The 26,851-nt window shown below is 41.5% G+C and overlaps 1 protein-coding gene across 1 annotated transcript; it reads left to right on the top strand.

Moving 5' to 3' along the window:
• Nucleotides 1-1,452: 1,452 nt before the first annotated feature.
• On the top strand, nt 1,453-26,510 carry LOC308288360 (GRAM domain-containing protein 2A-like; the record flags this gene model as incomplete). Its single annotated transcript, XM_080729779.1, has 11 exons — nt 1,453-1,617; nt 12,111-12,193; nt 17,671-17,728; nt 19,158-19,230; nt 19,790-19,893; nt 20,801-20,899; nt 21,601-21,672; nt 21,867-21,929; nt 22,919-23,102; nt 24,600-24,693; nt 26,402-26,510. The coding sequence occupies 11 exons, from the start codon at nt 1,453-1,455 to the stop codon at nt 26,508-26,510; spliced, it is 1,104 nt and encodes a 367-aa protein (XP_080585905.1).
• Between the last annotated feature and the right edge of the window lie 341 nt (nt 26,511-26,851).

Raw genomic sequence — 26,851 nt, forward strand, 5'->3', positions numbered from 1 at the left:
ATGAAAAATCAGAAAAAGTAATGTTTGCTATAAGATTATTAGAAAGTGCTTGGCTCTGTATTTTGCAGGACTGTGTTTGTTTCATGGTGAAGAATATATTTATTGGCCAGCAGTTGTCTCAATTGGTGCCTAGTTGAACATTCTCCTGTGAAAAATTGGAGAGACAATTGCTTGTTTGTCCTTCCTGACCCACCTGCTGTTCACTCAAAAACCCCCAAAGTACCGTTCACTCGCTGGTACTTGAAAGGATGTTTACAATGTCTTCATTTCTTTCTATGTGAGAAATAAATTCAGAACTCTTCCCCTTTCCCCCCTTCGCTCCCCTCCCTTCAGGAGTTTGTGTAAAGTGTACATTACCATGGTTCTTTTTTTATACAATACTCTGTAACTTGCCTTTGTAAATTTGGGCAGAAAAAAAAATAAATCTTTTTATGAGACAATCTGTCATCTGAACTGTTCACTTGCTGCTGTCAAATGAAGGAATGCCCCCCCACCTTCAAATAAAGCATATTCCTTCTAATGATAATCTTAAAGATTATGATGCCTGAACACAACTGAATGATTTGGGGATTTGTTAACTGCACTGTGGATTTTTAGCCACAGGAGGGCAGTGTCTCCATGGTGGTCAGCTTCCGTCCCAGCCATGTTAGTTCCTGGTACCATGAAAAAAATGGAATTCCCGCACGCTGTCTTCATTTGCAGCAGTAGTTTATTCCAACGTTTCGGTCTAAATGACCATCAGGTATCCCATCAGGTTCCTGTGGTACCAGCCAAGTGGAGTTGAATTGCGACCAGCTTGGCTGCTGTGAAGGCAATACGGAAGCACGTTATTTTGATGTGATGCTCTTCATGTGCTTAAATTGTCAGATTATATATTATAAAGCTTTCTTCAAAGCGTATCTTTAACCACAGTTAATAAGTGGAACACCCCCACATCGAGGCGATTTGAGCACCCAGCAATTTGTCCGAGTTTCAACTCTACAATCCGTCACCAAAACCTATGTTCTTTAAACTCTCTTTGACCTTTTCCAGTTGACTGCTTTGACATTCACAATCACATCTGGCAGGCTGATGACTGCACATTTCCCTAATGCTCCTGAACCGAGATCCTCCTGTACGCACTAACATACAGTAATGCTGTGGCAGAGGGTGATTATCCTGGGGATGATTTTGTTGAGTGTATAAATGTGAAATCTGATTATCCTCTATGCTTTCAGCTAGAGGGGTTGGCTAGAGGAGAAACACATTCAAAGGGGGGGAGAAGGTGGAGGGATTACGCCGAAGTCAGCAATATAGTGCTGAAACTAACGGCTTTTCCAGAGGGCAGCTGGGGCTGGCATCAGGAGAGGACATTGCTGCATGGTGAGAGGATACCTTGAGACAGGCCTCGCTGCTTTTGGCTCACTCCAGGATATCGACAAGAGAAGAAAGGCTTTACCTCTCTCTGTGTTCATGGGATGCACTATCTATGCAGCCAGCAGCCCTGAGGCCCTGCCCGCCGACAAGGCCCCTGGCTGGGACCGGTACTACCAGCTTCCCCATCACCATGGCAACTGCAGCCAGAGGATAGCGGCCAGCAGAGGCAGGTCAGTCCCAACAACAACACATTCAAACAAAGTAACACTGGAAGGTAAAACTTCACAGTGATGATGTACAGTAGTTTGGTACTTTCGTTCCACCTACATTGTTTAAACAAGATCACATTCAACTTGGCCTAGGCAAATTATGCAACTAAATGGCTGTTGATTGATTGTGCTAGATGAAGACGTAAAGTCGAAACGTTGCAGTTGCCTATAATAAAAGTACGTTTTTGGAGCATAAATAGTGTGCAGGCGTTCTTCTCCTTCCATTATCTGATACCTTGATGTCCAGCACCTGGCCTGAATATAGGCTTGAGATGTGCACACAATCTTGTCTATGAGCTATCTGGTGATGCACATTCACATTTTGCCATACAGTAAAAATCCTAACTCAGGATTTTACGTGCAAGCAGCTGTTTTTGGGATGTCTCTGGAACCATCTCTAATAATACGCCTGAACTAAGATTCTTCCTGTGTCATCGAGGCCTAACGTTGATTCTTACCATAATGCAGCCATAAGCATCAGTAGACATAGAGTAAGAATTAGAAACCACCTTCAAACTAAAGTCCAGGTCATGTCTTCGTGTCCCTGTCTTCAAACCTTCTTTGCACAAACACATCACCATAATTCCAGACAAGTGGCTCCACTCTTTGGGGAGAGAGAGGAAGCTGTTGTCTGAATCTCTAATGTTTGTATCAGTATGCGTTGGGTGTCTGTAGAGGTACTGTGTATTCATGGAATGAGCCATACCTGCCCTCCAAGTTGACTTCAGTCTCAACAGCTTTGGTCCCATGATTAATAGGCCCAGCGAGAGGCTCTGTGTGGGAGGGAGAGAGACTGACCTACAGTAGTCTCTACACAGCGTGGTCCAGATATCTCATTACAGAGAATGTGTCACCTTAAGGATAGTCTGCAAAAGACAGGTCTCGACAGAAAACAGCATTGTATAAGGATTGATTATACTGTGTATGCAGTACAACTTGTTACTTATATCCATGCGATGCTGTCTGTCATCAATAATAGTATGCCGTATGTATAGCCTCCAAGGAACTGTAACCTATTGTTGGCCTCAACGCATTTCATTGTGATTGATACAAGGCTGCATATAAACTGGGTAAACACCTGTTATATGCAGAGAAAAAACATGCAGAGAGAAAACACAGAGGCCAACCGGGTGCTCACAGGAGATTAAAAAAAAACGTCTTAAAGGTGTATGGTGCTTACTATAGGATCAGCGGTAATGTAGACTTTAAAAAAGAATAAGCGATCCGGAGCACTAAAAAAATGTGCAGGAGAGGAAGTAAAGTTAAAACTAATTTTATTCTATAAAAAATACAATATGTTTCGGCCGTTTAAGGTCTTCATCAGTTCCTAGCCCTGATGAAGACCTGAACCGGTCAAAACATGTCGTAATTTCTTTATAAAATAAAATTTGTTTTAACTTTACTTAACCTACTACCTCTCCTGCACATTTTTCTAGTGCTCAGATATCTTCTTAAAAAACACCTGTTATAGATGGGGAATGTAGCGTAGCTAATTTGCATGTGGTTTTAATCCCTGTGCAAAGCGTAGAATGAGGTGTGTTGCCAACACTGGGCTACACCTTAACAGAGGCAGGTTGACTTTACAGTGAGTAAGCTCAACCAACCTAATCTTAGTATAGGTACAGTTGTTGAGGATGAGGTACTCACCATCCCAGGCTTGTCTCTTATCCTGTGTCTTACGATGTCGATGTTGTCTACTTTTCTGAAAAAAGCCACAGCCCAAGGCTCAAGGCTTAGGAAAAAGTTTTTCCCTAGATTTGTCAGTTGTCAAAATGTTAGAAAGGGGTATTTTTTTTTACTATAAAGTCCCATAATAACATTTTCTTTCACGACTGCATGGTTTCTAAAGTGGGATTATGACTTTAGTTGGAGATGGTTTACAGTCTATGAATGCATCAGTTTTGTACACACAGGTTAATGGACTGGTATGATTTTCTTATAGGTATCGACCCATATGATATTTCAGGGCCAATACCCATACCGATTATTAGCCCATAAGACCCATAACCAATATTATGAGCCGATATGCATTTAAAGTAAAAATGCTAATTATTATTTGAAAAGTAAATTATAGGTAGCTCCCACTTGTTGCAACATTCTTATAAACTGAACAGAAATTATAACTACAAATTAAAAAACGAAATAAATTATACATATATAGGCCTATATATATATATATATATATATATATATATATATATATATATATATATATATATATATATAATATCATAATCTAATAATCGGCTAATAATCGGTATATATATATATATATATATATATATATATATATATATATATATATATATATATATATATATATATATATATGTATATATAATTATAATAAACATGGTTAATGAAAGTGGTTGCTTTACAAATTGCTGTTGCATTCCATCAAGTTCATTTGCAGGTTGCTGATCCGGTCTGTGTCTAGAGCGGATACGGAAATGGTGAGCGCATGCAGGTGTGTGTGCAAAGATTCCAGATACGGTAGGTGGGTGGGCTGACTGGGCTCTATAAGCCTGATTCAACTGGTTAATTCCAAATGAAAACCAGGTACGGCGGAAAGCCTGTTGGCGCAAGATTACTGGCGATTGGGGTTGTTTAATTCACATTTTGCAATAAGAGATTGTTGGACAACAGCAGTATGATAGACCTTTTAAAGACAGTCCCAGAAGCTATAAGCTTAATAACAAGATTACAGTTAATTGGATTAGTTAATTGGATTGGAGAATGCCTTGTGACTGCTCAGAATGTTTCTTCCTGGTATGAAGGAGATCGAGAACAGAGAGGAGAAAGGAGAGTGAGGTATGAATGATTAACATTTTGTGTAAAGGACAATTAGACATTTACTGTACGTACATATTTATGGGAAGGTCAGTAGTTACTGCTGTATACATGCTGAGTCTTTAAAATACATTTGTAAAGGTGTTTTCTCTGTTGTCATGGCATTCTGCTTATTGGAGCAACGTGTTTACACTTCAAAGCAGAGGTTGTTGTGTATCAACAAGGTATTATTTGTTAACGGTGTGACATTGCACATCTCTGCTTGTTTTTATTTGAAACTTATCAATTTCGCGTTCCTGGCCTCAGACCTCCAAACAATGAAAGTTCAGTTTTTTGTTCAAATATTGGCTACAGAATAATAATATTCAAAATAATGGGATGTGAGGGGGTCTATATTTCCAATTTCCACACCGGAGTGTAGATTAAGTCTTGTTGTATTTTCAGAAACATTCAGAGAGTAGGCCTATGGCTTACATGCAGGAACATACTCATTCTCATTTATGTTAAACATACCGCTATGCCAAAAACATATTTCCTCTATGGTCTAATTTAGTATAGTCCTAGATTTTTTGGGTAGGCCCTACATATTTACCCAAGCCCTCTGTTTTATATGGCTTTCACACTTAAATGTCACTTCAAATAGTAATTACATAATCTGATTACACTAAATAATTGTGATATCCATAATAACATTGACAAGGACTCAGTTAACTATATATATATATATATATTATATATATATATATATATATATATATATATATATATATATATATATATATATATATATATATATATTAGGGTGGATCTTAAATTACCTTTTTTTGATTTTCTTGAGTCTCACCCCCCAATTATGTTCCAATGTACAAAAAAATGCTTTGGTTAAAATTTGGTTGAATTTCAAGCATATTTAGAGGTAGCTCAATCAAGTCAAAGATTGTACATTTTATTGGTCAAAATCGAATTGCACTGCAGGCACATTTAAGTTATACATTACACATTATTCTTATACTAAGCACAGAAATTATATTTTTTAAGCTTACAAATCTAAACACAAATCTGATTACATGTTTGTCATATGTCAAACCAGAATTAATGTATTGTAGGAAATAGCAAAGCAAAGAATGACAATTTGCAATTTTTCATTTAACGTGCACAATGACATGTCTTTATTGCACACTCTTCAATCATACTCTTCAACACACAACAAGCACACAGCCCCACTTCCTTGTTTACCCCCAAAACCCCTGAAAGTCACTGCAGTATAGTAATTAATTCAGTAGTTACAGTACAGATCAATTAAAGTTTGTTTACGGCTATCGGGATACTTGTGCCGATAGTCCTGCACAATTTGCAGCAAGTATTGGAGTTGGGACTCATCTTTAGTAATGAGACCACAATATTCTTGTATTAGGGCAACCCCACGCTCAGCATGATCATTGACAACATTCATCGCCTTCACTACAGCCAGAGCTTCTTGGTAGTCCTCCCTGGGCTCCCACTCAAAGCACCTTGGAAAAAATCTTCAATGTTCTTCCTTGCAATTGTTCCAAGGTCAACAGTAATTCTCTTCATATGCCCCTGTTCACCATAAGTGATTGGAAAACCTTTGAGAAGCAGCTTTATAGACACCTCAGCATTTATTGATGAACCGGATACCTCGCTGCTCGAGGTATCCGGTTCAGAGCTCCAGGAGCTACCCATCATGCCCGTTGGATGGCAAAGGTTATTTATTGTATGAAGATCTGGATGTTTCATGGCCAATTCAAACTGACCTTCAGGGAAGAAAAAGCTTGCATGGATTTGTGCATTTTTGCAGTTTACAATTATGTGAAGGCATCATAGGCATGTTGCTGTCAGCGCTCCACTAAATGACTTGGCAGCTGTTAAAATCGTTGCTGGAATATTCATCAATAAATGCTGAGGTGTCTAAAGCTGCTTCTCAAAAGTTTTCCAATCACTTATGGTATTTGGCTCCAGAGATCGTAAGGACTTGCATTGTTTGACAGTCAAGTGAGCGCGCAAACGAAGAGGCTGATGGTGAGAGCCATGAAAGATGGAAATGAAGATCATGAACAGGGGCATATGAAGATAATTACTGTTGACCTTGGAACAATTGCAAGGAAGAACATTGAAGTGCTTTTCAAAATGATGGATCTCCCAGGTGACTTCCTTGACGTTGAGCCCGATGAGTGGGAGCCCAGGGTGGACTACCAAGAAGCTCTGGCTGTAGTGAAGGCGATGAATGTTGTCAATGATCATGCAGAGCGTGGGGTTGCCCTAATACAAGAATATTGTGGTCTCATTACTAAAGATGAGTCTCAACTCCAATACTTGCTGCAAATTGTGCAGAACCATCGGCACAAGTATCCCGATAGCCGTAAACAAACTTTAATTGATCAGTAACTACTGAATTACTATACTGCAGTGACTTTCGGGTTTTTTTGAGGTAATCAAGGAAGTGGGGCTGTGTGCTTGTTGTGTGTTGTGAGTATGATGAAGAGTGTGCAATAAAGACATGTCATTGTGCACGTTAAATGAAAATGTAATTCTTTGCTTTGCTATTTCCTAAAATACATTAATTCTGGTTTGACATATGACAAACATGTAATCAGATTTGTGTTTAGATTTGTAAGCTTAAAAAATGTACAATCTTTGACTTGATTGAGCTACCTCTAAATATGCTTGAAATTCAACCATTCAAACCATTTTTTTGTACATTGGAACATAATTGGGGGGTGAGACTCAAGAAAATCAAAAAAAGGTAATTTAAGATCCACCCTAATATATATATATATATATATATATATATATATATATAGGCCTAGTTTTATATGTATCGTTCCACAATAATATTTTCTTGCCCCACTGGTTTCTAAAGTGGGATTAATTATGACTGTAGTTGGAGATGGTTTACATTCTTAACATTTGTGTTCGAGAAAAAACAAGCTAAGAAGCAAATTATTTAGAATAAGTTACCATGATACAGTATGTCTGCATAGTTGCTTTATCTTGGTCAATCGTTATAGCACCAATCAAAAGAAAAGGTGGCAAGAAGTTGCACAGGCACAGTGAGGTGCTATAGGGGGTGAGGTGGAGTCTGAAGAGGAGAGTCTTCAGATTACATTGGAAAATTGGTAGTGAGTCTGCAGTTCTGACTGCAATTAATCAGGGGATATCTTAAAAAGTCCTGTAATAAATTCCTTACCAAAACATTTCTTCACCAATGTGTTTGTAAAGGTGTCTAGTAACACATCTCACAAAGACTGAAATTCAGTTTCCCTAGGAAAATCTTTGACAGCTAGGGTAATTCTGGGTCTCATTCACTCACTATACACTATACTATAGGGGAAAGAATCACTCCCAAAAAATATGCTTTAAGTGGGATGTGAGGGGTCTAACTAGGTGTTTTTAATTATTCTGAATCCATTGCAAGCATTTGTTTTGCAACAAAAACATTCCTTGGGCTAGAAATGGACCCCCATACCACTGTGAAAAGTGATGACTCATCACTAAACCATCATTTTATGGGCTGTTTTTAGCCCAATGAATGTTTTTTTGTGCAAAACAAATGCTTGCAATGGATTCAGAATAATTAAAAACGCCTAGTTAGACCCCTCACATCCCACTTAAAGCATATTTTTTGGGAGTGATTTTTTCCCATATAGTATAGTATAGTCAAGTGTATAGTGAGTGAATGAGACCCAGAATTACCCTAGCTGTCAAAGATTTTCCTAGGGAAACTGAATTTCAGTCTTTGTGAGATGTGTTACTAGACACCTTTACAAACACATTGGTGAAGATTTTTTTTGGTAAGGAATTTATTCCAGGATTTGACACTATTTCTAAAGATATCCCCTGACTAAATGGAGAGTTTATTCCACAGTTTGGGAACCAGGAGTCTCTAGTATGTGTGGAACGTTGTCGAGGGTGTTTTAGTGTTTTTTGCAGGCAGAAACCGGGAGCTAGCCTCAGGAACCCAGGCGTTTCATTCACCGGGAGCCAATAAAAGGATACGAAAATGGGTCAAACAAGTGAGAATTTTGGCTGGTTGAAGACCAGGTGTGCTGCTGCGGAATTCTTGATAATTTAGAGAGGCTTAAGTGAGCATGCCGGGAGGCCAGTGAGGAGGGAGTTACAATAGTCAAGTTTTGAGATGATTTGGATAAGGAGCTGGTCTAATCCACTGTGAGATGTCAACCAACCAGGCATGCAGCAATATGCACTCTATTTGTTTGAGTGTCATCAGCAGTGATATGGTCCCATTCATTTTAAAATGAATGATAAATAGGGTATGTTTCTAGGCTTTCTACTGGTTCTACTGAATGAAGACTCACCCTCGCTGTGGTTGCAGCTAAATAGCATTAATTTCCGTTTGCATTTCGGACCCATTTGGTGCGGTCCGAGTGATGCCCAAGATCAGCAAGGGTGTCCAGGAAATGCTGGTCTTTCACTGTCTCAAATACTGCCGATTATGTCTAGTGACTCTGGCTGTCGGAATGCAGCCTGAGGCTGCATGCTGCATCATCATGTTGCATGCTGACATCACTGATATTACACAGTGTCATCACCATGGTAACAGCCGCGTGCTGAAACAATGCCCAAATTTGGAGATGAGCATGGTGACATCCACCATGGTATCAGCCGCTTGCTGAAACAATGTCCAAATTTGGAGATGAGCATACTGACGTCACTGATACTAATCAGTGTCGCCACCATGGTAACAGCCGCATGCTGAAACGATGCCCAAATTTGGTGATTGCTCAACTGGACATCAATGGTGACTGTTGTGCCCAACGGGCACCAGTCTGGCTTCTCCAACATTACTTCTGAGACTCCTACATTCAATCCCTCATATACTGTGCACACCCTCCGGGCACAGCTAGTAGCTAATAATTCTAGCTTTTTGATAGCCATCATATGGCAATACTACATAGCCTGCTGACATTCATGTTAATGCCGGTATACTAGGCCTACAGTTAAAACACTTGAGCAACACCACCGCAGAGGTGCAGGTTCACTTCCCATCAGCAGTGTCTCCGCCTTGACTGGGCATTGCAACGAACACATGTTGGCAGTGTTCACAGGTGGGAAGTCGGCAGGGGAATAGTGTGAAACACGTTCCGCTCACTCCTCGCTGTCAGCAGTAATGAAGTGACTGCCGACTCCATGCGTATTGGAGGAGGCACTTGGTTTTCGACACCATCCCAAGGTCAACAATGAGCGTTGACAGCAACTGCAGTATAAAGCCAGCAAGGGAAATGGCAGTGACTAAACTGGGAAGAACAAAGAAAATAAAGGAAAAGGGGCATTTTGCATTTATTTTATCCTTTTTTCTCTCTGTATTATTCTTTGGGGCTTTTCCCATTACATTACTGCAGGTTCCCCAATAGGCAGCCCGCGGGCCATTTGTGGTTGCGGGGGGGGGGGGGGGGGGGGGGGGCTCTGTCTGCCCCCCACCAACCCCAGTCCAGGGTCGCTGGAGTAGCGGGAACAGCCTCCCGCATTGTTGTGGCCCTCGGTACCCTAGACATAAGTCGGCCCTTGGGGAAAACTAATTGGGGAACCCTGCATTACTGTATCAGTACAAAAGGGTTACACCCATAGACTCAGATTCAGGATCAGTGCGCACTTCCGAATTGGGCATAGCAGTAGCGTCCATTTTGTGGTTCCAGTTCCACCGATCAAGAGCCCATTAATTTTTACCATCAAACATATAATTTTCCAAATGTCTGTCTGTCTGTCTGTCTGTCTGTCTGTCTGTCAGTTTGAGTGAGTGTCTGTCTGTCACAGCATTTCTCCTCGGTGGCTGGAGCAATTGATCTGAAATCACATCACCATTAGCATATGAACACACCTGACATAACTGTGAAGCCCGTTTGTCACTTTCACAAATCATATGCTGTATATTAGCATTTTTATGGTGTATCTACTATCTATTCTGCATCTAGCATGAGGCATATCTATTCTGCATCTAGCATGAGGCAACATGTTTAACCAGCTGTTAAACAGTGTCGGTGTCTGGCCCTGTTACAGATGTTGTCCAAAAATCATGCAGATCGGTACCCAGTATCTCTGTAGCCATTAAACGAAACAGGTATTTCTTACATTGATGCTCCTACATATTATCATGCAAGCACCAGTTAAAGTCACTTTCCATCCCTCATATACTGTGTGCACAGTGCACACCCCATAACCCACACACTGCACATCATTTCGGAGTTCATATCTTTGAACGGGTAAGGGCTAGTATATATAGATTAACAAAAATATTTTTAGGCTATCAATTATTTTAAGCCTAGAATCAGCGGCCATCCAGGATCCTGCTGTAACTATCAAATCACGATGGGAAATACAGACAAACCCCATCTCGACCAATTACACAACAAGTCCCTCAGCTCTCCGCTCTCCATTGTAATCACAGATCATCACTCGACTGTTTATGCACCTGCTATGAAACCTGCTGTTTGATCAGATTAGCGGCTCAGATGCTGCATGTTTCCAATTAGAGGTAATATGTTGGAAACGTTCATGTGGAAACCGATTTCCATCTTACACCTATAATTAAACTGAGCCAGTGGTACAGTAAGTAGCCATGGGAACCAGCTGATCATGAGCCATGCAGGGCCCATAGGTGGTAACGGGAAAGTCCTGATCTGGCGAAGCCCGAACTGGCGAACAGGGGAAATGTCCCCTACCGTAGCGATCTGGCGAATCGTTTTATTGTCTTAAACATGGCTCTGTTTTAAGGCATTTTTCGTAGTTATTGAGTGCTTGCGCATTGGTCTCGCCTGTTGCCCGTGGCGTTATTGTAAATGACGCCGCAGCTCCAGGCGGAGCCGCTCGATTGTCCACGACACTGCAAGCGGCGCGAAGGCCAGCGGACCTTGTCCTGCTCTTCGCCCCCGAGCGCCGCAGGCGCGAGTGGCCGCGATGAAAATGGCCGTGGTGAATGCAATCGTTATAAGCGCACGATAAACGCCCTGTCCAGAAGGATTAAACGAAAAAGACGAAAAATATGCAGAAGGTTTTTTTTTCCCTTTTTCTTTCGCCAGATCGCTACGGTAGGGGACATTTCCCCTGTTCGCCAGTTCGGGCTTCGTCAAAAAGGTACGTGCCCGGTGGTAACTACAGTGTACAGTTTGACCCACTTTACAAGAGGAAAATGTGGTTTGTTTGGCATGTTGAACTGTGTTCATGTTGAGCAATATTGAGAATGTTTCTCAATAAAACACAAAACCATAGAGTTGGTGCAGATGTGTGCTGTGCATGTATGAGACAGACAGACAGACCGTATGGACATACCGTATGGACAGACACATTTGCGGTCAGTTGTTGGAGCGGCTGGCACTGCTCGAATACATTTTTGTTTTTTGTGTTGCTATATTCATTGTTGAAGCTAGAGGAGGAGGGGGTAGTGTGAGGGGAAGTGTGTGCACAGCAAAACAAGATGTTTTACCGTGTATACATTAAGGCCCCGTGGGAGAAGAACAAGCTGTCGTCCCATGCTCTCTGTGTGTGTGTGTGTGTGTGTGTGTGTGTGTGTGTGTGTGTGTGTGTGTGTGTGTGTGTGTGTGTGTGTGTGTGTGTGTGTGTGCGCGCGTGTGCGTGTGTGTGTGTGTGTGTGTGTGTGTGTGTGTGTGTGTGTGTGTGTGCACGCTCAGGGCAGGGAACATGATGACGGAGCCACTGCAGGACCATGGTGAGGAGGCGGGGCTGCTCTCTGCACAGGACCTGGAGTCTCTCCCCAAGGACGACGACACGCACGGACATTTCAGGTAAGTCATAATTATGCGCACACAGAAAAACACACAGTTTAACAATTTATTTATGCCCACACACAGGGAAAGCGTTGCAGGAACACGTACGAATATTTCAGGTGCAGTAAAGGTCACATTCACAAGCTCCTGGATATGTCCAGTGGCATAACGTGTCCGAGCAAGCAAGTACATTAATGAGGCTTACGATGCATCACTGCATCCAGTGCCAGTACTAGATATGTTCTGTAGGAAACTGCATGTAGCCAGTATATTACATCTATTACTTAACTCAACTACTAAAGTAAGGAGGACGACAAAAGAGAAGGTTTTGGTCCATATGCCTTCATTGTCTATTGGTTTCAGAGAGCAAATACTAACTTTGACCCAAAGTCTTGTGTTTATATTCCATTGATGTATCATGTATGCCCAAGCGTGGTGTTGTTGTTTTGAGTAGAGGAAGCCAAGTCAAGTCGTCAAGGGGCCCGGCCAATAGAACTCTGACTGTTTCCTCTCTAAACGGTGGGCATTTCAAAACAAGGGTCTTTTTTATTGGATACAATGCGATCATTCAATCAACAATACACTTTTATTTCAGCACTCCATGGGCACAAGTAGCGGTGGCTCCTCCGCCATACAGTATATGGCAGCAGAGACTGCAAAATATTTTGCCAGCCCTCCAACAACCAGTCTGCGGGAAGAGGAAACAAAGTTCTTAGTCTTATTTAGGGCCACTGATATAATAGCATACGTTTTTCAGGGGGAAAAAAGGGGATTTAGAAGATGTCTGTAGAAATTCAGGTCTTTTTTTTTTTTTAAAGATTTGTTTTTGGGCTTTTTATGCCTTTATTTGACAGGACAGTAGACTGACAGGAAATGGGGAGAGAGATGGGGAATGACATGTGGCAAAGGTCGTCTGAATCGGGAATCGAACCGGCGACGCCAGCAGGCATCATAGCCTAGTATGTGGTATGCGCCTTGACCACCAGGCCAGTGGGCGCCCCAGAAATTCAGGTCTTAAATGGGTTAAACAAAACTTCTTGTCAGCTTTTATTCCAGCTTTATTACGCACACAATGAGGGAGCAAACTACCATATATGACCAAAATATACATGTACATGTATATACATTTTCTCCAATGTACTGGATGGTATTTTATGGAATGTGTGCGAGCGTGCGTGCGTGCGTGCGTGCGTGCGTGCGTGAGTGTGTGCGTGAGTGAGTGTGTGTGTGGGTGGGTGGGGGGGTTATGTAAGGGATTTCTGGGAAGGGATTTAGCAGTGATCCTGATGTACTGATGGTTGTGTCAGTGAAAGTGGGAAGGTCTTACCTGCTTCATGTATAGCAGCACTTATTGAGAGGGGAATACATTTAACCCAAAGATATAAGAGTACATACTGTAGTTCATAAGCATCCGGCTTCCATCACAACCACTTATTTAGATGGGGCAAGCAGATGGCAATTATCGCTATGGATATCATCATAACCTTAATAAATCATTCATACCCAGGGCCACCTGGGTATGAATGTCAATGTCTCATCACAAGAATGTGGTCCTAATAGTCCAGTGGTTCTCAACCTTTTCAGGCTGCGACCCCCAAAATAATCATATTTGAACTGGGGACAAGCTCTCTTGGAATTCTAAATTGAGTTTAGTTTGACTCGAGGCATTGTGAGTACGTAGATCTGCTATTTTCACAATTTCTGCCTGTAATATTTGACAATTTGCACATTTCTAAAGTGACAATTTAAGGATTTTAAAGACCTTTTTAGTACCTCTGGTCAAACATTGGTCAAATTGTCAAATATTACAGGCAGAAATTGTGAAAATAGCAGATCTATACTCACAATGCCTCGAGTCAAACTAAACTCAATTTAGAATTCCAAGAGCTTGTCCCCAGTTCAAATAGTACCTCTGGTCAAACATTGGTCAGATACCCTTTATACACTTATACTGTATGTTGGTCTGTTTACTGTTGAGTGAGAAAACAATGTTAACATTTAGCTAAATATCTGGGGACCCCCCAAAATAATTTGGGGACATGTTGAGAACCACTGCTATAGTCAACCTTGTGCCCTGAGCAGAGTTTCACACTATAATACATGATTCTTGCACTTTTAGTGATGACGTGAAATGGGAAGTGCTTGAGATGCCTCACACCCAAGGGCTTGTTGTTGCTCCATTGTGTCTCTTTTTTTCTCCTCTTTTCTTTCTTCACAGAATCAAATGTTTTATGGTCATGATTCACCAGGAGCCTGGATGGTTTTATTCTAGGCTTAAAATAATTTATATCCATATTTTGCGATATCTCTATGGGAAAAATGAATGGGCTTTGGATCGGTGGAACCACAAAATGGCCGTCACCGCAATGCCCTATAGCTTAAATGTTCCAACTGCATGCTTACTTTTTATTAAAAGACATACAACATAACAAGGAAAGCCAACACGTGTTTTGCGTATGAAGCAACAGGCTTCATAAATAAATTGGCCAACAAACTATTTGGCTATAGCCTACACAATATTACAATCATGATTCCCTTATCCATCTTGTGTTTCACTATGGCCATCTTCAGATGAAAGTCATTCGACCTATCACCCAGTATCAGTGCTCTTCCTCTTTCTTCAACTAAATTATTGACTGAGTGTCCACTGCCAGCTGCCTGTGGTAGGTGTTCACTTTCTAATTCAGGATTCCGTTTAGGATTCTGCTAGCTTGTAATTAGCTTCACTTCTCAGCCTCACTGCCAATGACATTACATACACACACCAGTCCGCATTTCATTTTGTTTAGAGGAACAGTAGGCAGCTCGCCATGATCATTAGTAAAGTGAGAATAAGCAGGAACATTGCTGTTGTTTTTTTGTTTGTTTTTTTGTTTTTTTGTATAGTTTATGGAAATATATATCATGGGGCCACAGAAGAACATCAACTGTTTTTTACACATAAGTTTTATATTTACATATTTAACGAAGATAGAGATCCTCAGTGGTGCCACAACGTTCCCACATGGATCCAAAGATCCACATGATTGGATTTTTAAGAGATGCTTTATTTAGACACATAATGACAGAGCAGACTTACCCAGAATGAGGCAGTGCTGATTAAAAACTAGATGCCATACAGCACAGAGAGAGAATTAGAAACAGCAGAGCTGAAGACAACAGAGTTCAGTCGCTGTGTTTTATTACAACTCCTCTGTCCACCTGAGAGATTACATGAAGCCACATCTGGAGCATATTTAAAGACAACATCTAACAGGCAGGAAGAGCAGCATTCACAGACAAGCAGTATCATAATGGACAAGGACACTTGAATCCATGTACTCAAAATAAACATGTTTTCTTTTCTTTTTCAACCTTGCATTACTAAGCTCGGCATGACGATCCTGCTCAGTTTATACAGTGGTGCTTATTTTGAGGGGATGTGCTATCATTTAGTAGCTACCTCTTAAAGGTGTATTCAGTGATAATGAAAGTGGCCGGGGGTCATCTTGTCCCTTACTGGCCTTATATTGTGGAAATGTTTCGTTTTTATAGATTTTTTACACCATTATAATGTTGTCGTTTTGATTATTAGACCCGATCACTGAATATCGGTAGGCCTACGTCTCCAGCTTCAGGATATGTATGATGCTGATTTACTACGAGACTGTGGCATTTTATGAGTTAATTAGTTTACAATCTAGGCATTAAGACATTAGAGTGACTGTGGTTCTCAAAACTTTTATTTTGACCATCATAACTAAACATCATAACATAACTACGGCCATACTCTACCCTGATTGGTCGAGGACTGGCTGGCCACCTCTGAAAACCTAATCTAGCTATGCTCGTAACACGGACCATGGTGGAAGTCCTTATATGGTCAGCACACATTCTAGTGAGGAGAATGAATGGAAAATGTACCAATTATATTTGTATTTGAAGGAAATACAATCACTGAATATACCTTTAAAGGGAGTACACCATGAATTTCACATTTTTCATTTTTTCTTGTTTTTTGGTCTTCCCGGCATCTCTTCCAGCCCCCCAAAAAGCCTAGGTAGGCAGTGGGTAGGCAGTGGGCTCATTTCCTATCTGTATCGTTCCAATTTTAGCCCAAAGACAGTGCCCCATTGCCAACAAAGGGCATTTTGGTATTGCATCTGAAATGGCTTGGAATTAGAGACAGACAGAAAATGAAATTTCAATATCTGAGTGGTTGTTTAAGCTAAAACCTGTTTAAAACTGTATTATGGACCAATTTTATATAAAATATATATTTTTAAAAGCACAGTGTTTCCCCTTTAATACTAGATGCAAGAAAACACAATTTATTTGCTTATAGATGCTATCATTAAAGCACAGCAATTACACATGCTGTGTGAACAGCATGTAGCTTTTCTGAAGTCTAGCACTTGATGCTCTTCAGAGATAGCCATTAATGTGGCGTTGTGCTGAACTGGTACTGTACTGTCACAGCTGTGCTGCTCAGCTGTAAACAACAGATTGATCTTTCTCACATGAACCCAGCAGGACATCTCAGCATCTGTCACCTCTCAACTCTGACTCTTCACCCTGCTTTTGCTCCAGCTGAATTGCTTAAGAACCAATTTAGCCATGTGAACGCAAACTCTTCATGTCTTCTCTCTGTCTTTCCGTCTCTGTAGCGTGCGCTCTCTCTCTCTCTCTCTCTCTCTCTCTCTCTCTCTCTCTCTCTCTCTCTCTCTCTCTCTCTTATAGTACACCTGTGAGTAGCAGTATTTTGGAAAGGTAGTGCTTTGAAATGGTAAAGAAGTGACTTCATGATGGATTTGTGATTAGTGTGTTTAGTGTTTTGCTAAACACAGTGTGTACTGTGTAGTGTATTGCAAAAAGTGTGATGATAAGAATGTGTTTATAGTGGCATGGATGTGGACTGAGGTTTCACTTCTTGACTGATAAGCTTCACTAACTGTGTGTTATCTTTCATTTGTGTTTAAATTATTGAAAGAAACTGTAAGTTCAGTTCATAATTCTTCTTGGATTCCTTTGTTTTATTTGATGGCCTTGCTGCCATGACATTTGGACCTTTCTGCTTAAAAAAGATAACACGAAAGGCAAAGGGGCCCCTAAAATGGAGAAATTCCAGACCTGGGTATCAGAATTTTGTTGTGTACACAGCTGTAACCAGTGATGGGTAGAGTTACTCACATGTTTTACTTACTTTAACTTTACTACTTTAAGTAAAAGTATCAATACCCTATTCTAGTAATACTCTGTTACAAGGAAAAGTTTGTTATTCAAAATGTACTTGAATAAAAGTACAAAAGTATTGGCATCAAAATATACTTAAAGTACCACTGCCGCCCCAAGTAAAGTTATATTTGGGATGTAGTGGCTGTAACATTATGTCTTCATGGAAGATATGTTGGTCACCTGTGTTTCAGTATTTGAAGGGTCGTTGGACATTGTTTGACACTGATGTCAGAATGTAACTTGCTACAGTATACAACATCATGCCTTTACTTTAATCACAGGTTTCACCTGATTGATGACCTGACCTATGAAGATGTTAAGAAATGCTACAGAGGCACGGTAAGTCCCTCTGGTTTGTAATCATCACTCTGTTGTATGTTTCTTTTCTTTTTTCTGACTTAAATTTCACCTAAAGGCTAATCCCCTATCAAACTATGTTATTCTGAAAACATTGTTCTCACAAGTAAGAAACTGTAGGGTCTGGTCGGTGTGATCCTGCTTAGCAAAGATCGGCCTCCTGGTGGTGCTATAACAGGCCGATGTAAAGAATTTGGGGTAGAGGATCTGCTATGTGTGCACAGTTTCATGTCAATCAGTGCCGGAAATCAGCTTTACACAGACGGACGGACACGGACAGGGGCGAAAGTGGAAGTCTTGCTGGGTTTAAATAGGTTACTTATGGTCCATAGAATAACGTATAGGAAATAAGAGCCCTTCTTCCATAGATTCAGCATTCCTTGCTTGAGGCCCAGATGGCACTTGTTGCCACAACGGATGCCAACGTATCAGTGGGCTGAACAGAGATGACATGTGGCTAATAATCTGCATTTGTAGTTGAAGTCGTCTCAAGATGAAGTTATATGTGGCAATATCATGTCATGCATATTTGACAATAATAATAAAAAACATCTTAGATTTCTAAATCCCTGGTATACCATAATATCATAGTACTGCCCAATCCTATAGACATGGTATGATGATGGCATGGAAGAGACATCCTATAGCCGTATGTACAAGGAGAATGTCAGATACTTGGACAGATAGTAAAGATAAGTAAGAGGGAGTAGTATTGGTGTAATAGACATGTGTGGCTATTTTAGTTTAGAGCATTGTGTGGATCCATGTGTGAAAGAGTCTGTAATTTAAGTGCATTTGTCAGCCTGTAGTAACGAGAAGGGCACGTGTGTGAGAAGAGAGCGAGAGAGCGAGAGAGAAAGAGAGCGAGAGAGAGAGCAGGAGGCAGGAAGGTGTCAGTTGAATACGATACAGCTTGGGTAGCATCTGTGTGCATGTGAGAGAGTGACAGAGAGGAAGAAGGAGTGTGTGGTTGTGAACCGTTTAGTCACTCACAAGAAACAGGTTAATGGCATCGGTTGTAAACCGAGGTGCTCAGTGGCTACGTATAGTTTCAACTTTCGAGTGTGGGTTAAGCTAGAATAGACAGATGTAGTTTTCCTCAGAGGCAGTTCCTCCTCCACGTTCTCAAAAAAACTTCTCCTCCAGCACTGACCAGCCCGAGGGGTGGGTGGGTGGGTGGTGGGGGAAACAGTGTGTGTCTTGCAGCGGAGTCCTCCAGGCCCTGGATGTGCGTGAGTGTGTGTGTGTGTACGGTGCCAACATGCTGAGCCTGGTGCAGAGTTCCCGTCCTCTGAAGGAGAGTCAGAGGGTGGTGTCTGCGGCGCTCGGAGCAGCCGCAGGTGTAGGTGGAGGTGCAGGTGGTGGTGACGACAAGGAGCTGCTCATGACTCTGCCCTGTCCCTCTGCACAGACTGTCAGCAAATACAACTCCCAATACCACAAACTCTTCCAGTGCGTGCCCAAGGACGAGATCCTCATGAAAGGTACTTTTTTTTAAATTTGTTTTAATTTCCCTTCTCGTGGGAAAAATGCGTGGAGATGTGATTGCTTCTTTTATTTGTGCTTCTTTTTATTTACCTGGTCTGTTCTGGTCACTTGTAGTCAAGTGTGTCTTTTTCTGCTGCCAGAGATTGAAGTGATTTCAGAGAAGATGCCAAGATGATTTAATCACTTTTTTATTCTCTGCATTTTTGCAAGCTATAGTTACGTTTGTAACAATTACATAGCGTTATTGTTGTATAGATTACACTTTTATTTGGTTTATTTAGAACACTTCCTGAGTTAAGTACAGCTTTGATTACTCTTTCTGATGTTTTACAATTATCTTTAATTCATTAAACAGTCAGATCCCAGATTAACTCTACCTCCCTCAGCTGATCTGGGACTTCCTTCCCATTCCATAGTCAGTAATTCTAATTACTTGAGCGGTGAGCTATAACAGTGCTAGTGATTTCTTTTTTGCCTCTTAACCTAATTCAGAGCTGTATCACCCAAGGATCCCGCTGTAATTAGACGGTAACGGTAGGTTTCCTTTCTCCTCAGTGTACTCCTGTGCTCTTCTCAGAGACATACTTCTACAAGGCAGGCTCTATATCTCCAGAAACTGGCTGTGTTTCTATGCCAACATATTTGGCAAGGACATCAAGGTAAGGTTCATACAGACTCTGATTGACGCACTGCACACTGCCGGCAGACCCAAGCGAATTGACAGTTTACTGACAGTCATTTAGACAGCCTTTTAAAGGCCAGCTGTTTCCATATCTTCAGCACAGCAAGTCATACTTTGAACACATCAAGGAATCATGCACAATGAACTGATATGGCTTGACATTTTCTTCTATATTAGATTTTTGATGCACTATTCCTTTACCTCTTGAGCATCCCCTCCAATAAGCCGTTTAGAGTGAATTCCTGGCATTATCACTGAAACGAGACACCTTTGTTTTCTATTCTGTTCTCATTTTGTTTCAGGGCTCTCCCTCGACTAGCTAATGTCACTCCCTCCACTAAGTCTAAGTGTAACCTAGCCCTGCCACTTTAGCTTTCATCTCCACTTCAATTTCATTGTCAAAAGGTGTCAGAAAGTGAAATTCTTTGTCATACAAGCTCCCATCATTTGCCGTTTTCAAGGAAGAGGAAAGAATAGAGATGGAAAGAAAATAAGGAAAACAGGTCATCGGTGACATATATTCTTAGTATGAGTGTGTAGAGTGAATAGGGTGCATGGTTAAAGAAAACAAATAGCAATGGGATGAGGCAGTTAAAATATCAGCTGATAGTAACAGATATAGTAACAGATATACATATCGGTAATTATGTTACATAATTAATGTACATAGGTTAAATAACAATAACAATAGTAATACAAAGCAATTTCCTGTGCGCCTGTTACTGATTTTGTGCTGTAGACTGTCTACTTATGTGGAGTGTGCTTTATGTGACTAAAAACACTATTTTATTTCCTATTCTTCTACCCATTGTTCTTCTTCAACCACACTTGAGAATGTAATGTTTCCATATGCATGTCTAATTGTTTGTTTCCACGTGGTATAGGTTGCTATCCCTGTGATCTCGGTGAGGCTGGTGAAGAAGCACAAAACAGCAGGTCTGGTGCCCAACGGCTTAGCTATCACCACAGATGCTGGCCAGAAGGTAACACTCACACTCTGCCGTTATAATACAGCCATTATAGGGCATGCAGGTGGTGCAGGGCTAATAGTGGCATTGTGTAGGAATCAAACCTCGTCCAGAGATGGTGGTGGTGGGTGTGGGTGAGAAAGCAACTCTGTTGTATATAGTACCTTTATTGAAAGGATAACCCCTTGACATGTATCTTTTCATTTTCGAGGAGGTCCTTAACACAAATACGACAAATACATCCATCCATCCAAGGACTTAACAAAAACAAAAGCTCTCCTGTAACTGGCCGCTCCCACCCCACCCCTGATCACCAACAAAATAACAGACTTCCTGCATTAATATACCCATGTCAAAAACAAAAGCTAAGACTAAAGACTGTTACATGCACTAAGTAACATGCATTACTGCATGTTGTGACACAATACAGGAAGTACTCTGTCATGAAAAAGTGATTTTCATTAGATAATCTTAGTCAAAATCTTGCCCATGTCATTGCAAATAGGAACACACCTTTTTGACTGACAACGAGATGAAGGATTCAGGTAATGGAATCAAGCTGAAATGCACTTCTTCTGGATGCTCGCAATTTTCAGAGGCCTGGCGCCTTCATCCCTGTACAGAGTCTAGGATGTCATGCGTTTTGTGCTGAAGTTGATAGAAAAACATTGATGTTGGGTCTTTGAATAACACGTTTTCCATGTCTTCCTCCTCAGTATCTATTTGTGTCACTGCTATCAAGAGATAGTGTGTATGATGTACTCCGTAGAATCTGCACTCATCTGCAGGTCAGAAGACATACAGTACACACACGCGCACGCGCGCGCGCGCGCGCACACACACACACACACACACACACACACACACACACACACACACACACACACACACACACACACACACACACATACACACAGTGAGAATACCTGGGTTGTGTGTACATACTGTAGTATTTAACGTGTTAACTCTATGTATCCTACAGGTCAATGGGAAGAGCCTCAGCTTGAAACAGTTCAGGGAGGAAGTGGAACCCACCTTATCTCTGGTCAGTGATAGACAGTAATGGACACAAACAGCCCTGAATGACCATAACAGGCCTGTAGCTCTGAGAGTGCTACAAAGTGTGGGTCCATTTGGTTCCATTTGTACACACCCAGAGTCATGGGGGCAAGTACAATAGAGAACCTCTGGCGCTAGTGGACTCCTACATTGTGCCATAGTGTCATAGTAAATCAGTGTTATACATCAGTAATTGGGTCTTATGATCAAAATAAGAACATTATATTGTTATGTAAAACAGAAAATCTAAATTTTAGCACACATTTGTCAGAGTACGGACATATTGATGACACCTGCTGTTGTTTCTTTTATTAAAAGGGGGGGGGGGGGGTAGAATCCTCCCGTAAAAACAAAAAGCCTTTTATCACTTCACCTTGTTTTCCTGCGTTCTCCTGAGTTTCTTGTTTGCCCTGGCTATAGGCTTCTGTCAACACTCAATCACAATTACCGCTGAGTCGCTGACCTTCAAAAGCCTTACCATCCAGAGAGAGAGAGAGAGAGAGAGACAGAGAGAGAGAGAGAGAGAGAGAGAGCGAGCAGACTGGATCAATAGACCATTCTGTCTCTGGTGCTATTCCTTCTCAGGGAGTAATCCTGTGAGCTGTCATACTGTGTAGATGTTATCAACGAGCTCTGTGGAGTCACCTTTTGTTCGTGTGTGCGTGCTTGCGTGCGTGTGCTCTATACAGTACTGTTATGTAATCGCATTTGTATTATGGAATATTTTAAGTGTGATAACCTACTCTGGTAATCTCTTGAATCTAGCTCATGAATACTGAAACCAATGCTGTCAAGTATTATATTACGGCCTGTAGTACAAATCCTTTCACATTGAATATCTTTCTCTTAACTCTTCTCAGCGTCTGAAGTTCAGATAAATGTCACCTCTGTGACAAAATCAAATGTAAATTTAGTCGACTAAAACTAAAACCTTTCAGATGACTTATCATAGCTCTTTCATTTCTTCTCATACAGGATGAGTTCTCAGCCCCGGATGAGTTCCCAGTAGACGAGTACCACCCCACAGTTCTGAAGTGGAGGAGGAAATCTTCGGCGGGACTGACTGCGTCCTCCTCCCTCCCTGACCTCCTGGGTAACTCCACCAGCGGCCTGATCAGTGCCGTGGACGCACCGTTCCAGAATGACCAGCCGTTTGAAGGTGACAAATGTCTTTGATTGATTGAATACTTTGTTTAAAGGACAACTTTGTTTTGTGAGTCTCCATGGATAAACATGACCTTCCCCAAGACACAGGCCGAGGGGCCGGCCCTCACCTCTGGAACAGTACCAGTAATCTTGGGCCATTTTTGCACATCTCATAGTCTTTATGAACTCCGCCCCAGATGTAGATGATCTCTTCTATCAACACAGCAGTGTGGTACATGCGACAGCAAGGAACATCAAGGGGACAGCCTCCTCTCTTACTTGTCGCTGGATGCAACTTCATCCATTGCAGAGACACTGTGTTGAAGATGTACACATTGATCAGATCTATTCGAGGTTCCGTATCGTAACCTCCAAAGGAGTTCACCTTGTGCCCCACTACTACTGCAGTGTGAGCAAGTCCATTATTTGGTGCTTGTCTCACATTCAATGACCAGCAAATGCAACATCAAAATGCCCAAATATGGAAATTCAATGGCATCTCTCTAAGAGAGATGTAATTGAATCTCCATATTTGGAGAGAGATGTAATTGAATCTCCATATTTGGTCATTTTGATGTATTGCCATCCATCTATGGGCATGCCCATTTATGGGTATATCAGTCGGGTCAGTATTTCTGGACAAACGCCTATTGCACTGCATTCCCTTAGGGATTTACTGACAACAATGTTCATAGCGAACTCCTTTAGGATAATGGGCATAAAGGGACACAGACAGATACAGAGATCTCCATATACAGGCATAAAATGGACGCTCACAGACAGATACAGATATCTCCATATGTGGGCATAAATGCACACAGGCAAACAGATGGTCAAAACGGCTATAATGGGGTTTGCATTAAAAGGTGGGGCATTCATTCCCTATTTATATCGTTCCCGAGTATGCCGGTCTCCGACCGACCTAGACACAATAAGAATAAGCCTCTTATTCTTCTCGGCAGAGAAAGATGACTAGCCAAAAAAGGATGCCTAATATACAGCAATGGGCACCACAAGCGCACTGGCCAAAACAAACTAATACATGAGTGCGCCTCCGGTAGCCATGGTGGGCATTTTCGAACGCACCTTTGGCGACTAGAAATCGGTCTCTTCATAGAATGAGGTTTACCGACCTGATTAAAAAAATATATATCCATGAACTCAAGTCTCCATGGAGTGAGTAATCGATAGAAACAAGTCATGTTTTTGGGTGAACTATCCCTTTAAGGCATAATGCTGTACATGCATTGACACTGTGCCAGCATTCACTGTGCACTGCACTGTGGACTCAAATCATGTTTTTCTCTTTACCGAGTGCTATTATTGATCTTATCTATAATCGTATAATTGCATATGTGTGTGTGTGTGTGTGTGTGTGTGTGTGTGTGTGTGTGTGTGTGTGTGTGTGTGTGTGTGTGTGTGTGTGTGCGTGCGTGCGTGTGTGTGTGTGTGTGTGTGTGTGTGTGTGTGTGTGTGTGTGTGTGTGTGCGTGTGTGTGTGTGTATTACAGAGCGGACTCTGCAGACAGAGAGAGGTCTGTTATCGGAGCCAGTAGCAGAGCTGGGCCAGATGGAGTACCAGCTGCTCAAGTTCTTCACCCTGCTGTGAGTAGGATGTGGATGGATGAGAAGATAAATACACCACCAGCACAAGCACATTATAAATCCCAAACATATTCATCATACAGTACACTACTACACACCATACGGATTTAAATGGGATTATAAATAGTACAGTAGGTGATTTAATGAGGTAAGATATTAAAAAAAAACACGTGTGATGTTCTATAACAGTGTCTCTCAAATTTGTAAATGTCAAGGCTTCCCCTTAACTACCTTAGCGGGTTCATTTGGTTCCATTTGTACACTGTCAGAGTTACAGACTTGTATGGGTCAATTTAGACCACTGTTATATTATTATATTATATTATAGAACCACTGTTCTATAATGTCGGTGCTGCATTTGAGTTTCAGTTAATATGTCCGCCTTTCTTCTTGACACTGGCTCGTCATATAACAATACTTACTATACTAATAAATAATATGTTTTAAACAAGGCAGGTGGCATCCCCACTCAAATAGCTCACTATTTACACTGTACACTCACTTCTACATATCATTTTAACATGCAATAGGCGTAGTACGTTGCATAATTGACTAGAATTTGTGACGTAATGTTTTATTTTAATGATAGCCTAATGTAATTTGTCTCCACTCTATTCATCTCTAGCATTGCACAGACTCACTATGAGGGGTTGTGCAAGCTGCTTGAATCATGATAGTCCTACAGTTTAATCATGAAACCTGAAACAAAGTCAATGTCGCCTCCAAGTGTTCACATAGTTACATTACACCACATGTCCTTTGCTTGGACTCCTACTGATGTCACTGTACTGTGAAACCAGTGATTTTCAATGCACTTTATTCCTTTCAGATTAAAACCATACAATCCATGCAAAAATCCAAAATGCCATTCTTCCACCCAGGCTTGCATTATGCATGCTCATTTGAAACAGAAACTCAATTTGCAAGAGATGTGGAGCCGTGTGTCTCTAGTTTGACTTGAGACAAGTAGATTTATAGTCTCTCTGGTGAAGCAGTACAAGAACTATCCGCTGTTTGAAATTCTGTATTGTAATACTTTTTGTTTATTCTTTTAATTAAGAGTTATTATTATTATTATTTACCCCCTTTTTTCCCTCCCAATTTAGTTGTGTACCGGAATACAAGAACGCTCGCCCCAAAACACGCTCGCCCTGGGTCAAACGCGATGACCTCGGAACGGTCGCCACCAGGTATTCCTAAACGTAACCTCAATAAAACTATGCCTTAACCTAACCTTATTCCTAAATTTTCCTCAGTAAAATGATCGAAACCTAACCCTATTCCTAATCCTAACCCTCGCTGGGGGCGAGCTGGTCTGGGGGGAAAATGGCGGCGCGTGTGTTTTGGGGGCGAGCTTCCGGTTACCATGTGCTGCCCACACATTATTTAGATAGATGTATGCTGTTAGTTATGTATGTTACTGACAATACGTTATTTAGATAGGTAGGTAGTAGGTTTGATATCTAACTGTTGTACTACTTACTTTGTCGCTCATACTTTGCACTCAAAACACTACAATAAATGCCTAAATTCTAAATTGTATCACTGTGTGTGTGTGTGTGTGTGTGTGTGTGTGTGTGTGTGTGTGTGTGTGTGTGTGTGTGTGTGTGTGTGTGTGTGTGTGTGTGTGTGCGTGCGTGCGTGCGTGCGTGCGGGCGGGCGTGCGTGCGTGCGTGCGTGCGTGCGTGCATGTCCTCTCTCTGCTCAGAATCATTCTCCTCATCCTATCGTCATGTTACCTTGCCTTCCGTGTGTGCAGTCTGGAACAGCAGCTGTCTTTCCTCAGTAACCCAACTCTGCCCATTCGAGAGAGGTGAGACAGCGTACATTGTACTAGCTGACACATTGTCATCAGCGGCATCTGAATCGGCACTGATAACAAATTTTGGGTTCACTCCTTCGTTTCTATGTTGCACCATGTCATGCATTCTATGGACATTCACTGTCCTGTCTCAATAATACAAAAATGCCTTAGAAAGGTGTATTATTATTATTATTGTAATTATTTTTGGTCTTTTTGCCTTTATTGATAGCACAGTGATTTGACAGGATATGGGGAGAGAGATGGGGAGTGACACGCAGCAAAGGCCGTCGGGAACGGGACTCCAGACGCTGTCAGGCTACACTGAGCCTAGGTGCCCAGACCGCTACGCCAGCA

This window comes from Nannobrachium achirus, assembly GCF_963921795.1.
Source record: "Nannobrachium achirus genome assembly, chromosome: 7".
Classification (NCBI taxonomy): domain Eukaryota; kingdom Metazoa; phylum Chordata; class Actinopteri; order Myctophiformes; family Myctophidae; genus Nannobrachium; species Nannobrachium achirus.